This window comes from Chroicocephalus ridibundus, chromosome 1 (assembly GCF_963924245.1).
Source record: "Chroicocephalus ridibundus chromosome 1, bChrRid1.1, whole genome shotgun sequence".
NCBI lineage: Eukaryota > Metazoa > Chordata > Aves > Charadriiformes > Laridae > Chroicocephalus > Chroicocephalus ridibundus.
Genome location: NC_086284.1, coordinates 92,940,473 through 92,955,676, shown reverse-complemented (window position 1 = coordinate 92,955,676; position 15,204 = coordinate 92,940,473). Strand labels below are relative to the sequence as shown.

The 15,204-nt window shown below is 35.5% G+C and overlaps 1 protein-coding gene across 4 annotated transcripts in view; it reads left to right on the top strand.

Annotated features, from left to right (window-relative positions):
• DMD (dystrophin) overlaps positions 1-15,204 on the top strand; it is a 1,176,878-nt gene that overhangs the window by 912,083 nt on the left and 249,591 nt on the right. For all 4 annotated transcript variants that reach the window (XM_063343608.1, XM_063343591.1, XM_063343600.1 and 1 more), the window contains one exon: positions 2,378-2,567. In XM_063343608.1, coding sequence (XP_063199678.1) covers positions 2,378-2,567 — 190 coding nt within the window. The remainder of the gene's footprint in view (positions 1-2,377; positions 2,568-15,204) is intronic.

Below are 15,204 nucleotides of genomic sequence, written 5' to 3'. Positions count from 1 at the left end.
GAAAGAATTAAGTGCCATAAGATTCCTGTGCATCATAGAACAGAAGTGATAGAAGATTTTTCATAACTAACATTCTTGACTTAGATCAATAAAAAGTTAAATATACACAAACAGAGTTAAGACCTTTTTTTAAAAAAAATCTCACTGTGCATTTGCAGATTGCTGTTAGTAGAGCATTGCTATGTATTTGTAGGAGTTCAGATGGATTGTAGTTAAAAATGTGCCTTTATTGTTTTGAAGAACTGCATGTCAAGAAAGTTTTATACTTGATATTGCAAAGGCACTGCTACTAGCTATCATGTTGCACACTGAAAATTGAATTAGAATAATGCTATAAAGCATACCTTGCAATAGAATTGTGCTCTGAAGAACTAGATAAAATATTTTTTGTTTATGTAAGTTTATTCCATTTCCAAGTTCTATCAAGTAAGTGTGATCTATTTTTGATCTAAAAGTGATAAATAGGACAATACAGTATTTTCCAGGTAAAAGATTTCCGTTTCTTATTGTCTTTTTTCTAAGTTTATACTGATTTAGTGTATATTGCTAGTAAGTTTAGATGTGATAACTATGTAATGATTTTCTAGTTTAACAGCAGAACCACAAATTCTTTCATTACATTTGTTTTCAATTTGAAGTGTGGCCTAACCAGAAGCCATGTTTATGTCCATGTAGAATAAAGTTGGGGAGATCATGTTCACTGTTCTGGAGCTAAGTGTCTCACTCTCCTCCTAAGAGGCCCCTGGGGACACATTCTAATACAGGCTAAGCAGTGCCATGATGTGGAGAATTCTTGTAGATGGAAACAGGTGCATCTGAGATAAAAATCCAGTCAATTTTTAACTTTTTAAAAATTGATGGATGACTTTGTAGGGAGGCATTCAATAGCTTTCTCAGTTTTTGAATTAAAAACAAAAAAAAATCCAAGTATAAATTCCTTTTTTCATAAAATGGTGAAATACCATATGATACCAAAAATATGATAGAAATATGGTAGCTATTGTGAGATGTGGCTCTTGGGGAGGATTTTTTTTTTTTTCTGAAATGATTGTCCTCGCCTGTACTTTGACTGCATTTTTCTGTTCTTACTGTCCTCTTCTGCGATTTACTTATATGCTTGATGAAAAACATGTTAAGTCAGTGCCACTTGGCAAAACTTGTGGTTTTTTTTTTTTTGTTTCTTTTCTTACTTCAACTAGTGGAACAGGTTTTAGGATGATATCAAGGAGTACAATGTCTTCATGCCAGGAAACAGGGTTTGAAATAGAGCTTAGCACTTAGAAATTTCATGGCCTCTTCTGGTAAAGGTATAATAAATTCTAACTTGAGAAATTATATCTGCTAAAATGTAGTATCTTTATCTCTGTCTAAATAACTATAAAACTAGACAGGAGATCTATCTAGAAATATCCAGATCACTGTAGACTAAACACAGATGTGCATCAAATTACATTCATTCCACTTGAAGTAACATAAATTATCAAATGACTTTACTATATATTTTCTTAGCTTAAAAAATTACTGTTATCATGCTGATGTTAAATGAATATGAATGTGATAAAATAGCAAAGTAGCCTTGACAGATTTGTGTTAATGAACAATATGTCATACTTACATGCTCACATTTCTAAATCCCTATTTAGGTAAAATTCAATGTAAAAATTCAGTGAGAACATGTGACACCTACATTGCACATGAATGGCGATAGAACACAGATATACTTTAATGTTTTTTCAGCACCAGAATTGCTAGAGCCTTTAGTGTTCTTTCCCAATCTATGATTTAGATCTTCCCTCAGGATAAGAGAGCCTTTGTATACAATCGTATACAATAAATTGTATACAATTAAAACAAAAAATTGTATACAATTGTTATTGTATTTTATCATGTAACTGATAGAGATCTTTCTTATAATTTATCACATTGATATTAAAAAAGAAAACCAAACCAAAACACAAAGAAACCCCCAAACTTCAGTGTTATTAGGATTTAAGGTGTTGAACACAATTTCCAAAGGTTTCAAGTCATAAAAAATATTAAATTCATCGTACCATGCGGTGTCCAGGAACTATTTCATGATTTCTAAAAATAAACAAGTTTTCCCATTGTAGTGTTAATGACAAATAAGAAAACAATCTTTGATTAAAACAAATCAGGGAATTATATCTGATTTTATTTTATTTTATTAATTGTGCAAGATAAAAAAGGAATCCAACCTGCCTAACATACAGTGCAAGTTCGGTAGTTAATGTATCTGCAAAGTGACCTTCGTTGGTACATGAAAAATACATAACGTGTCTTTGCTATGTTTTGATTTAATGATTAGGATTTGTTTTCTTCCTAAGAGTGCTGCATTTGACTATTTGTACTTGCGCAGGGTTTGTGAGCGTGAAGCTGCACTGGAATCAGCCCTAAGAATGTTGCAGCAATTCTACCTGGATCTTGAAAAGTTCCTTGCTTGGCTTACAGAAGCTGAAACAACTGCGAATGTCCTGCAGGATGCTACACACAAAGAAAAGATACTAGAGGATGCCAAAACGGTTCGGGAGCTCATGAAACAGTGGCAGGTAAATCAAGCACTTCAGTTTAGAGACCTGTCAGGTATCCAAAGTGGTGCGTTTTTTTCCAGTGCGCGGCTACTCAACAAAACTGAAATTGTTTTAAAAAAAGAGAATCGGTTCTACTACTAATCTTTAAGTGTTGCTTTGGAATTTGTTGCAGGGATCTAATGTGAGTCACATCATGATTCTGTCTGACATCTTTCAGCATATAACACATTTGAAAAAGTGTCTTCAAGTACAGCTTTAAAATGTACAGAAAGGAAACATTGATGGAATGGGCATTTAGATATTTTTTTTATCACGTAAAAATGAATTATTCTGCCAAGCTACAGTCTTGAATTGAGCACTTGACAGAAATGAGAGTTTATTAAGAATTTCTGATATTTATAGAAGTTACATAAATTGCATCAAGTTTATTCTCTGCAGCTTAACTGAATTAGTTTTCCTCCATTACTTTCAAATACATGAAAAATGTTAATTTGGTATTTGGCTGATTATTGTCAACATGCTCTGTTGCCATAATAAAAAGATTAAAATTTTCACAGTTAATGGCTGGACAGTTTTCAAACAGTTGTTTTCCTCCGGAAACAAAAAATCTTGAAAAAGAAGGACAATATTGTAGTTGGTGTTCTGGAGAATCCTAAGGAGAAAGAAAAATAGTTAGTTGAGATGGTGCTGTTGAAGTATGTTGCTATGCTTTCATTGTGGTTTCTTCACTACAGTTATTGAGAGGAATTCACATGTCTGTGTGAGGTCTTAGATTTCTTAAATATGAGGTTGGTCGGCTGGCTGGAAGGCAGGGCCCTTTCTTCCAATATTCCTTGATAGGGCATGACTTTCAGGTTGACAGAAAGTTCGAAACTGGAAGTTCCAGGTGCTGAAGGCTCTATGCCTTAATTTATTTATGAAAAAAAATACTATGAAAGATTTTAGTTATAAGTGATTATGTTGAGTAAGTACATTGGATGGAAATGTTACCTTCTTTTGGTACTACTGTATTAATACATACATGGCTTTAATTTTTTGACTGAACTGCTGCTAAATTCCATTACGTTATGCGCTGAAATCTACAGTTGTTGCACTGGACAAAAGTGAAGTCTGAACCACATTTTTAATAGTGATCTGTCTTTATGATAATTTGATTTTATAGTAATACACCTTAAATCCTTATGTGTTTCTGAATTCGTTGAGCGTGATCCTGGAGGGCAGATTTGAATACAAGATAGTTCTCCACTGAGCAGTTACTTTTCAATATAGGCCATCTGTTTATATTCTCTAGATTAGGTTTTTGGTTGTAATGGTGTTAAAACAATTGAATTATCAAGTATTTGCAGAGGTTTATTTTTTTTAATGTGATCATTGAGAAATGGGTTATTTGGCAAAATAGAGATACCTAAAAATTTAGGTAGAATGCTTCATTCTTAACTGTAATGGAATTTTGTACTCCTGGTTATCTTTTCAACTAGTATTTTGGGGTTTTTTTTAATTTCCACATAGGAACCATACAGAGCTATAGACAAAATAAATGAATGAAAGTCCTTCCTGCCGTAAATAATTAATGAAGTACGTAAAAATATCCACTGTATGAACAATTGCTTTGAACTGTAAGCTTTCTTGTAAAGATTTTTATACATTTAAATTGAGATGTTAGACTAAATTTTCAGTTCAGATCTTCTAAGGCAGGAAATTTGTGTAGTCTCTGTTTCACTTCTGAAAAACAAACATTGCTATGTTCAATATCTTGGCTGTACAAGAGAAATTACTCTTACATTTTAAGACGAAACAGGAGTATGCAGAGGCAAAAAAGTGGTTGTTCTATCTTTTGCTCCCAAAAGACTGATATATACGTGTCCACCAACAGCACAATGATTTTAGACTTCAGTTAGAGTTGATGATTGCAGAAGGAAATATTTTGATAGTGTGGTTTCCTGTGGGGATTTTTCATTTGCATCTGCACGCTGCTCTGTCTCTGTGTAGATCAACTTAGTTTTCTTTCTGGGCCTATCACTGTATCAGCCTCTTTATGCCATTTTTAAGCCTCCAGAAGAAATCTCATCATTCACAACCACAAGTGGATTTTCAAATGCCCTTCTCCTGATGGAAATTTTTCTAAAAGCTGGTAGAACCTCTATGTTTCTCCCCCCCACTCCCCCCCTCAAGCAGAAGAAGCTTAAGTAAATAGAATGGGGCTTTTTTTTTGAAATCACAATTGGGAAAGACCATTTTTTTCTGTAATTTTTTAAGAACTACAGTAAAGTGCCCATTCAAGATTTGTATCTTCTTTGATTTCATTGAATTATCACTGATTTGAGGCATAGCCATTAACTACTAGTCATTTAAAAGGATGTATCGTTTCACTAGTGTGTGTTCTTAGTAATTAGAGCATCGGTTTTGGTTGGTTTTCTTATTAGAATAGGCACAGTAACAGGAAATGTTTTAGTTTGAGAAAAGTAAACAGTAATTACTTTGAACCGAGCAATGCATTTGTTTACTCAGTAATACAATGTGTTAACATGTGCTAAGCTATTGTAGTTAGTGCAGGTTTTACTGGAGACTTTGGATTATTCTCAAACTATAAATGGTGCTTTTGCAGCAATTCACTGTTACTGGAGAGACATATGTGAAAAAGAAAACACAAACTTCCATAAACTTCTGTTTCTCCACTAGTAACTGATATTTTTTTCTGATGATGTGTGTGTGAGTTTCATAAGAAGTGAATGGACAATGCCAGTGAAAGTCAGTTGGAAACAAAGTATGGGACTGAATTAGTGTAGGCTGTGGCTATGAATATATAGCAAGTTAAATATGTCCTTGATCCTTCTCTGGCACTGGGGCCACCTATAAGCAAAAAGCCACATTCGTCTTCATGAACTGTTCTACAGTTCAGAAAGTCAAATATTATGCTATGGTTGTTCTTATGTAAAACTTTTCATTGAGAAATAAATACTTTGAACTAAATAAGGAAATTATTCAAAAGGAAAAAAAAAGAGTAAATTTTTGTAATGGTCTGAGAGTGCTCAGCTGTAAAATTCATCAATTCATGAAGATGGGCAATATATGCAATAGTCATAACATAGTGCTCCATATCAATAGTCTTCATTGTAAAAGCTTTCTGTCCCAATAGGTACAGTTTCCTGGTAGTGCTGCAAATATTGCCCATCTGCTTTGCTATAAAAATGGATAATGGAGTAAATTTCAAGGACTTTTACTTCTTAAAGCACAATTTTATCAATAAAACAATTTTATTGATGTCAGCTAAATGGTCAAAAAGAGAGTATGGCTTTTCATCTGTTCCTCAGTTATTGCTGCATTGATCCTTCCACTTTTCATACCCTGCCTATAAGAGTTCTCTCTCACAATTCACTTTGATGCATAAGGATGAAAAGTAAAACATGACAAAAGTGTGGCCGTTTGCACACAACTTATGCATATAAAAGATTCAAACGAAAAAGGAGCTTTAATAAGTCACTGAAATCTCAGAAATATGCATTTATGTACTTCGTGGAAAGGGGTTATTGCTCACTAATCCATATCATCAGCGCCATAAACCATAAATAGTGATAAGCCTTCTTTTTACTCTGTACTGTGGGCCAGAAATGCACTTACCTTATAAAACATATCAGGCAATGACTTATATCTGAAGAAACTTGCTATGTAAATTGTACATGTGTAAAACCAGACACATTCAAATACAGTCTATGTCCTTAATGTGTTTTTTAACATCCAGTATATGTAGTATAACCACAAGTCCTGCCCCAGCATAGAAAAGATCCTAAATGCTTTCAGCCAGGATTACAGTTTTCCAATGGACTTTTTTTTTTTCTTCTACACGAAGTCAATTTTTTTTTTCTCTCGTCAGCCAGGCTGAATCCATATCACAGGAGGTAAACCAAAATGGTAGTTTCTGACTAAAGAAAGTTTGACTACTTAGGTTTATAAAGTTCATAGAAGTTATAGTTAAATATGACACATGGACTTAGATCTCTAGTCTCTGTCTTGTTCTTTATGCGGTTGCATGGACTTGGATAATGTGAAAATAGTCATTAGGAGTCCTGAAATGTTACGATTCTGTTTTAATCTGCTATTTTTAGGCAATAGGTATAAGGCAGTGTTTTGGTAAAGAATCTCTACACAAATAATGAAAACCCCGAATTTCTAAGTTCAGTAGTAACTTTGTCACTAAAAATGTTTATCTCACCTTTAGTGATCCAGCAGTTTTCTGCTGTACACTCTCAAGCTTTAATTTAGTTTTTTAAACAACCAGGAAAATAACGTCTTGCTAAAATAATTTCTGTTGTACAGAAAGTGTTTTATACAGCAAATGTTGCTTGTCTAGGAAAATCTCCCATTTTTAGGTGTTTCTTTTGCTTTTCGTGTTCAGAAACCATTAGCTTAAATGTCACTAATAAAGATTAATCTTCCCCTAGTACTTAGCAGTTCATTCAGTAGCAGAAGGAGGAGGGTGAGACTTATATAACTGCACATTCTAATTACCTGATGATGTAATTATATTAAACTGTTGCATTATAAACACGCTGTTTGTTTATATAAGCATGCATTTGCATGCATCATTTGTCTGAGCTGACAGCAATGTAATAGTTGAGGTGATTCACACAGTTAGAATACTTCCTGGAGAATTTTCAAGGATACAAACCAGTTACTCCAAGGAGTTGTGTAATTATGTGCTGCTTTTTATTGTCTGGTTGAAATACATCATGTGTCCCCATGAGACGTGGTTTGATAAGTAACCATATGAGGGAGATGAAAATAATTAATTTTACTTTCTGCTTTCATACTGCTAGTGATACGAACTCTCAACAGTGTTCATTACTCCTCTGGTTTGTCTTTTTAGCAATAATTGCATATGGCATTTTATACAGCTTAGGTAATATTAGATATAATTTTGAAGCTAGTGTGGATTTATCCTGTTATTTCATGATGATATCATTTAATATTAATCCTGTAGATAAATTTAACCACAGGGTTTTTTTCACTGAAAATTGACAGAAAATACTGCATGTGACGCCTAGTTAGACAATAACTGGAGAACGCTTCTATACTATTTACACAGGTTACCAAATGTATCTGAAATAATCTATGACGGACTGATGAATTATTGGTAGTGTAGACTGGCTAAAAGTATGACAGCATATGATAAATGAAGCAAAGATAATAACTTTGGCATGAAATACATAGCAAATTTATTTTCATCACCACCTTCATGCTCACTTAGCCTATAACCTAAGTAGTTTTCCATTAGATGCAGGAATTCTGCTGCTAATAATATGAAAAACATGCAGTGCCTTAAGTTATACGTAAGAATGTACAGTATGGTCAGTACCCATGTTTTCTCACAATGCTGTTTTTATCTAAAACAAGGGGTATGAACAGCAGGCAAGGCCCTCCTGTTTCTTCTATTCTTATCAATACTTCAAAGGTGCTCACTTGTTTTTAAGGTGTCTAAGCCGCTGTTTTTTCAATAGTAGGAAGTTGAGGTTGAGGTAGAGACACGTTCCTGACTTTTCTTGATTATTTAGCAGTATAGGTCTTTTGAGAGAACAAAATTCTTTCCAGCTTTATTTCAAACATAATTTACGTATAATTGACCAGCACAGTTAATTTTGTGACATGATGTATGGATTAGGTGATGAATCTGACTAACAGGGAAGAGAGAGAGAGTATCTGTAACATCCTTGCTCAGTTCAATTGACTTTACTAAAAAATATTTAATAGTGATTAATTATCTAATACTTCCAGTCTCTGTTCTGAAACACTTTCTCACTCGCTTCTGCTTGAAATTGTTCTCTGAAAGCTTTAAAAATCAAATATAATCTTCTTCCCTCCCCTATTTTTTTAAAGTTCAATCCTCCAGATTTGCCTTTTACACTAACCTGTTAACAATTCTGAAATAAAAACTGTTCCATAATACCTGAAATGGAATAACAACTGTTAGAGCCTAATCTGAGACAGCTTGCCCTATATTGCCCCCATCTGAGATGTCTTGCCCATATCGGGGCAAGATATCTCAGAGTGAAAAGTTACCATATGGATTTTGTGAAATATTGGATAGTACTACCTTGAAAGCCCTCGGTCAAGAATTTTTCAGTATTGTGATTGGTGGTCATGAGGGAGGGGAGTAATGTTTCTTTGTTGTTAACAGCAAGTGACAAACTGACCCAATGAAACCTCAGTGAACCTACACTGGCAGTTTTGGCAGGTGTGTAATTCCTGACTGGAGAGAAAACTCCTTCATGGCCAGTGACTGTGTCCTGGTTATGGCATTCATTTGCAACCATTGCAGTTGAGACCCAATGCTTGAATCATAATGGTTTCTAGCAGAGCTAAGTGCTTGCTCATCCAGCTAATACTAGGGAAAGTCTGTCTTCCTCTTCCTTGGACTGATTTAATTTTGTCCTTAAACTCTAATCTGGCACATCTGTGGCAAAAGCAGCCAACAGCACCATGGGGTGCGTTAGGCAAAGCATTGCCAGCAGGTCGAGGGTGGTGACCCTCCCCCTGTGCTCAGCACTGGTGAGACTCATCTAGAGTGCTGGGTGCAGGGCTGAACTCAGTATGAGAGAGATGTAGACTTACTGGAGCGAGCCCAACGAAGGGCAACAAAGATGATTAAGGGTTTGGAGCATTTTTCATATGAGGAAAGAGAGCAGGCACTGTTTAGGCTTGAGAAGGCTCAGGGAGATCTTATTCAGGTCTGTTAATACCTGACAGGAAATGTGTAAAGAAGATGGAGCCAGGCTCTTCTCAGTAGTGCCAGGATGAGAGGCAGTGGGCACAAACTGAAACACAGGAGGTTCCAGGTTAGCATAAGAAAAAAAACAAACTGTGAGGATGGTCAAATCATTAAGCAGGCTGTCCAGAGAGGTTGTAGTATCTCCATTACCAAAGATCTTCAGATCCTGGCTGGACATGGCCTGCTCTGAGCAGGGGTGTTGGATAAGGTTATTTCCAGAGGTGCCTTCCTGCCTTAGACTGTTCTGTGATTTTTGTGATCTCTGATTTGATCACATAATCACTGGTCATATAGTCGGTATAATTAATTTTGACTTAAATATGCAAATGGAAAAGCTTTAATACAAGAAAGTAAGAAAGTGAAAACTTTCTTGCTATTTCTTGAGAAAATTTCATAAGCATCTCCCAGGAGTTCCTGAGTAATGTGTTTAAGTGAGTGAGGAGGAAAAAGATGAAGTGAGGAGAAGGGACTACAGAGAATAAAAATAATTGTATATTTTAAAATTACTCTTATTAGTGGAAAGTGATGGGGAGATTGAAGGGTGAAAGCTAGATTTAAGCAGTGAAAATAGTACAAGTATTTTTCAGAGTACAATAAATTAAAAGTGAGGTTTCTTTCCTTATGCATAGAGTTGAAATCTGCAACCTTTGGCCTCCAAGCGTTTTCTCTCTTAATCCATTACTCTTACATGTAAAATAAAGATTTCCTCAAAAGTTATCATCCAAACTTGAATGGTGAATTGCTTGAAATAATTATTTTTTTCATTGGGATTTACCTTGGTAGTGTAGTATCAGATTGATGCTTTTGTGCAAGCAGAGTGGGAACTGTTAGCACAGTTCTGGATTGAGACCTCCTACAGGCTACGGTCCTTCTATTTAGGTCTATTCACAACAAGTTCCTACTTTGCTGGTAAGATCACATATTTTGGTAAAATTATGTTAATACCTGCATTTTGAATTGAATGCATTGGATGAGGGAAAGAAGTACTTTACAACATACAAAGTTAGTTCATGTTAACTGTGACAACATATCAGTGTATAGTGTGTATAAATATGCCTGAAGGGCAAGACAAAGATGGTGTCTTTCTTCAGTCAGGTTCTCTGGTGTATTTTTATTTTTATTTTATGAACCACAGATAGACACAATAATCCAGTAGCACAAAGGGCCAAAACCACTTGAACATAGGTTAATGTCATACCACTCAACTATATTATGATTAATGTGCTGCTATAGAAGGCACAAAGATAAGGACATTGTTGGTTCAAAGAGTATATAATCTAAAATCCTATAAAAATGGGTAAAAATGGTGAAATCAATGAGACTTCTTATGCACATAGATGTAAATGTATATTTGTGTTTAAAGCTTTAAGTCCTAAAAGACATGCAAACAATTAACCCTTTCACATGCAATCTAAGGACGAAGTCTGAAAATAAATTTAGTTGTGTTTATTTATGGTTTATAGTACTGTAGTTTGTCATCTGGATTAGGTTTGCTGGCTTGTGGTTTATTTTTCCTTCTCAGGGAAGTAACAGTTTTATTAAAAAACTGCTTAGCAGCCCAGCATGTGGTCAAACAGCAACTTATAATATTGATATACCACTATTCCTGCTATCATTTGAGACTGTGATTTTGCTCCATTCAAATAACATTGGCGATTTCAGTGTCACTTCCGTATCATGTTGTGGTTTGATGTAGGCAAGGATATGGAAGAGGGAAACAGGAGGCTTTCAGTGCAGGGAGGAATAACAAAGAAGAGAAGAGAAGCTGGGAAATGGAGCAGCTGCGTAGAGTCAAGTTACTGCGTAGCGCTATGTTGGTGGAAAGCTGAATACTTTCACAGGGAGGTTTAGATGATGATTCTGAACAGGAAAAGCAATGCCACAGCTGCTGTTCTTAGCTGGATATCAAAGAGAAGTGGTCAGAAAATCAGTAATAAAACAGATATGTAGATGTTGCTACTTTTTGTCTAACATTTTGTTTTAATTAGTTTAGTTTGGATAATCTTTATCATAAAACCGGAAAATGTATTGATGCTGCAGCTTATCTAGGAGTGGATACGTTAAAGATGTATTCTGCTTTTGCCATTCCTGTTTCTGAACTGAAACTCTAATCAATGCTAATTTTCCTTTAGAAGGTAAAAGGCTTATTTTATTAAGTGATCTAGTATTTTGTTACGAGAGTGAGATGTAAGTATTCTTAAAACTTATTCCCAGGAAAATAAACATCTCTCAGTTGTCAGAAATCTCACATATAAAGTGGGTGTGTGCAAACATTTGCACATGTTCTCATAATCAAGGTAGAAGAAAAATCCCATTAATAACATAGTATATGCTCACTTCTTTGATTTACGTTTTTCACTTCAAAGGTTATTGAGCATACCAGAAGGATGGTCCTAAATTTTCACTTGCAGATTAGCACGCAAAGCCTGCCAGTTTTAAGCACAGATTTTTCAAACACAGATTAGATGGGAAAAGCTTTTGTAGCATTAAGTGTGAGGTTGTGTTGTATTAAATAGCATTATTAGAGGAGAGCATGGAAAATGCAGATAGAAATGGGATGGAATAGAAAAGAAGGTTTGCCCTTATTCCTGAATAGGTTCCAGTTCCTACACTTTCTCCTGACCTTACCATTTCTTGAGGATGCCTCATTCCTGTTTGTGTAGGCTTTTCTAAAACAGGATCTCCCACATCCAAGGAACTGGATGAATGGGCACTCTCATAGTCTTACTAAGCATATGCCATGTTTCACTGTAGCCCATCAACTTGAAGTGATAGGAATGAGATTGAGTGGTTACCAAGACTTTGAAGATTTCTGCCGTTTGATCTTCCTGTCATCATCAGTATTTACTGGTCTAATCTGCCATTTAGTTCTTCCATTTACTTTGTATTCTTTATAGCAGATTTGAAAAGCGAATAATCAATAAAAACTGTTTGCAAAAACCCAGCAGTAGCTTTTAATATAGTCTTCTGATGAGCTTGAAAGGGTATCTGTGCCTCTTGCACTTATACCTCATACCAGACTGTTCAAAACACATGGCTTAAGTGCACATAAGTTTTTGCGCATGAGACCAGATGTGTATTTTCCCAAGGGAGATAAAAAGGTGATTGTGATTATTAACATGTTAATGTAAAAAGGATAAATTTTATAGTGCATAACTGAGGAAAAGTATTAATTTTGGCTTAGGGCAGATATCTTCCTGAATATGTAAAAAGGCAATGACCTACAAAGAATACAAATAAGGACTAAAATAAAATCACAAATGCTTTTCAGAGACAAGTTCTGCTTGTTTTGTGAAAGATTTTTAGACTGTACTGAGAAAAATTGTTGTCTTCAAAGAAACGCTGCGAACTTTTTATGAGTATATAGCTGCCGTAGCACAGGTTTTCTGCATATGAATTTACAGATTTTCACAATACTAGCTATTCTGTATCATTCACTGTGTAGCAATTGTATACTGTAGCATAGCAAATCACGCTACCTAAACTGACGGCATGTTTGACAAGAATAACTTTGTCTATAACATCACCGAGTGCCCCATTTCATTTTCTGTCACAAGTTTAGATTTTCTTCCTTTCAGCTGCTGACAAGAAATTCAATCTCTTATATCAGCATGAAGTTCCACATGTGCATTTACTCCTTTCTGCCACATTTTTCATTTGAATCATTGATTTTCATTGGATGCCATCTCAGTTTGCGTGTTTTCACTTGGGTACCTGATTCCATTTTATTGATGGTCATCACAGAAAATGTCATTTATCCCACATATTAAATGAAAGGGTTTTTTTACTAGAGTGATTAGTAGTAGAGAAGTATTATCTCAGTCTGTTTTGTAATGATTCCAGTGGGTTCATCACCTGTTATCACTGAAAATAATAGCGAATTTCTGGAGGAGGACCCTCGTCCTCCTTTGTGGCAGTGCTGTAATTATGTTAGGAGATTCTAAACTGATGTGCAATATTTTTCTTTTGGGTAAACTGCATGTTGTGTGGGAATTATGGAAAGTCAGCCTTAAATTATGGTTACTTATCGTAGTTTTCATACATTTTGTCTCAGTAAAGTTAACTAGATTTGGGCTTGTCTTCTCTGAAGTTGTTAGTATATAATTGCATTTTCAGAGGTTGAATATTGTAACAAAAATACACAGCTACTTAAATGGGCATCAGTACTCTTTCTAGGGTTTATAATTTCTAGTTTTGTGTTGTCAATTCTCTGATTTTACATACACTTTTCTGTGTGGAGGAATCATCTGATGTTATGATATCTACCAAGTACCCTAACATAGCAGTATTGAGCTGCTTTGCATGAGATTGAATGACATTATTTAGAGCCCATGACACTGGAAATCATGTAGACTCACATAAATCCTATTATGTAGGTTCTTCTTTTATATGTATTGTGTTTTTCTATATATTATATTGTCCTTCATATCTATTCGCATCTGGTTTTAGGATTATAGAGTTTCAGATAACCTGTTCACCTTGTGAGCTATGTATTTTTTTCAAATAACCCTCTCATCTGTGGATTTTCTTTACGTGAAGTTAGGAGGATGCGTCCTTAAACACTGGTACAAGCAACCACAAGCTCTGCTGTTTGTATCAAGGTATCAGTTGTTACATACTGAATCACCAGATTACAGAAATACAGTAAGGTCATCTCTTCAGTGTTTTGTCTGCCTTTTTACATTTTTTAGAGGCTATGTAACTGGTCTGTTGTGTCTCTGCCACCAGTCCTTACTGGAATACTGTAGGTGATAGGGTGGAAGAGTCAACTTCTGCCACCTAGTTTTAGGTGTCAGCAGTGTAAGTGTAAGGTAAGTGTTTAAGCTCCCACTGAGATCGGCAAAGTTGGTGGAATCTGGAAAGCTATTCCAGCAGCTTCTGTTTGTCCCACCTCAGACCATGAAGAAATGTCCAGGAGGTGTTTCTGAACTTGTGTTACTGCAAAGGTTTGTGCCACCCAGCTCAGCCTGGTTGCATTACCTGTTCTTCCTAGTTCTGCACAGACAATGGTAAGAGAGAAGCACTTCTAGAAGGCATTTTAGCCCAGCTGAGCTGGGGCTTTTGCCTTCTGGAGAAGCATATGTCTCCCTTCTGACTTAGAGAGAACCTAGGAGGAGTAGCTAAATAATTAACTGGCTACATTAGGTGCCAAAAACTGGTGTGATCTTGTGTGTGTGTATATATATATATCTAAAATGTGTGTGTACTCTCTCTTTCTCTATTGGTAGTGTAAATGTTAATGGTGTTTATCTTTTCTTCTTTTTTCTTTTCTTTTTTTTTTTTAACTTCTTCATTTGATTGTCTTTTATCTAAAACAGGTTAAGGAGCTTATAGCTTCATGTAGGTCTTACCGCTCAGTATATTTGTACATTGTGCAATTCCCCACGAGGTGATAGAAGAGAACCAAAATGTAAACTCAGGCTGCTGAGATCACTTTTGCCCCAAACGATGACCAAGAATTTAGTCATAGGTAACTATGAAGGTATGTGAAGATACGCCTAGAAAGTTTCTTCTGCCAGATCACTCCAAGTTTTAAGCTGTGTCCTCTGCTGACCCACCTGTCCACATGAATGTCCCAAAAATGTTGGGTCAGTGACAATTTGGTTATTCTTTGCCTTGCTGAGAAATGTTTATGTCTGATGTTGTTCTGGCTTGTCTTACCTCCTCATTGTCACCAGGTGGGAAAGGTGTTAGTGCTTTGTGTTCTTCATGCGTTTCTTTTCATAGAAAATTTCCTTGAAACCGAATAGTTGTTTACTTAGGGAAAGGATTTCTTCTCCTTTATACCACTTCTTGGAGTGATGGCTTTCTCACTGTTGTAGAAAAAGGTTTTCATTGCTTGAATTTGGCTGATGTAGTTGTCAGGACATCTGAATGGGCACAGCTATGAAC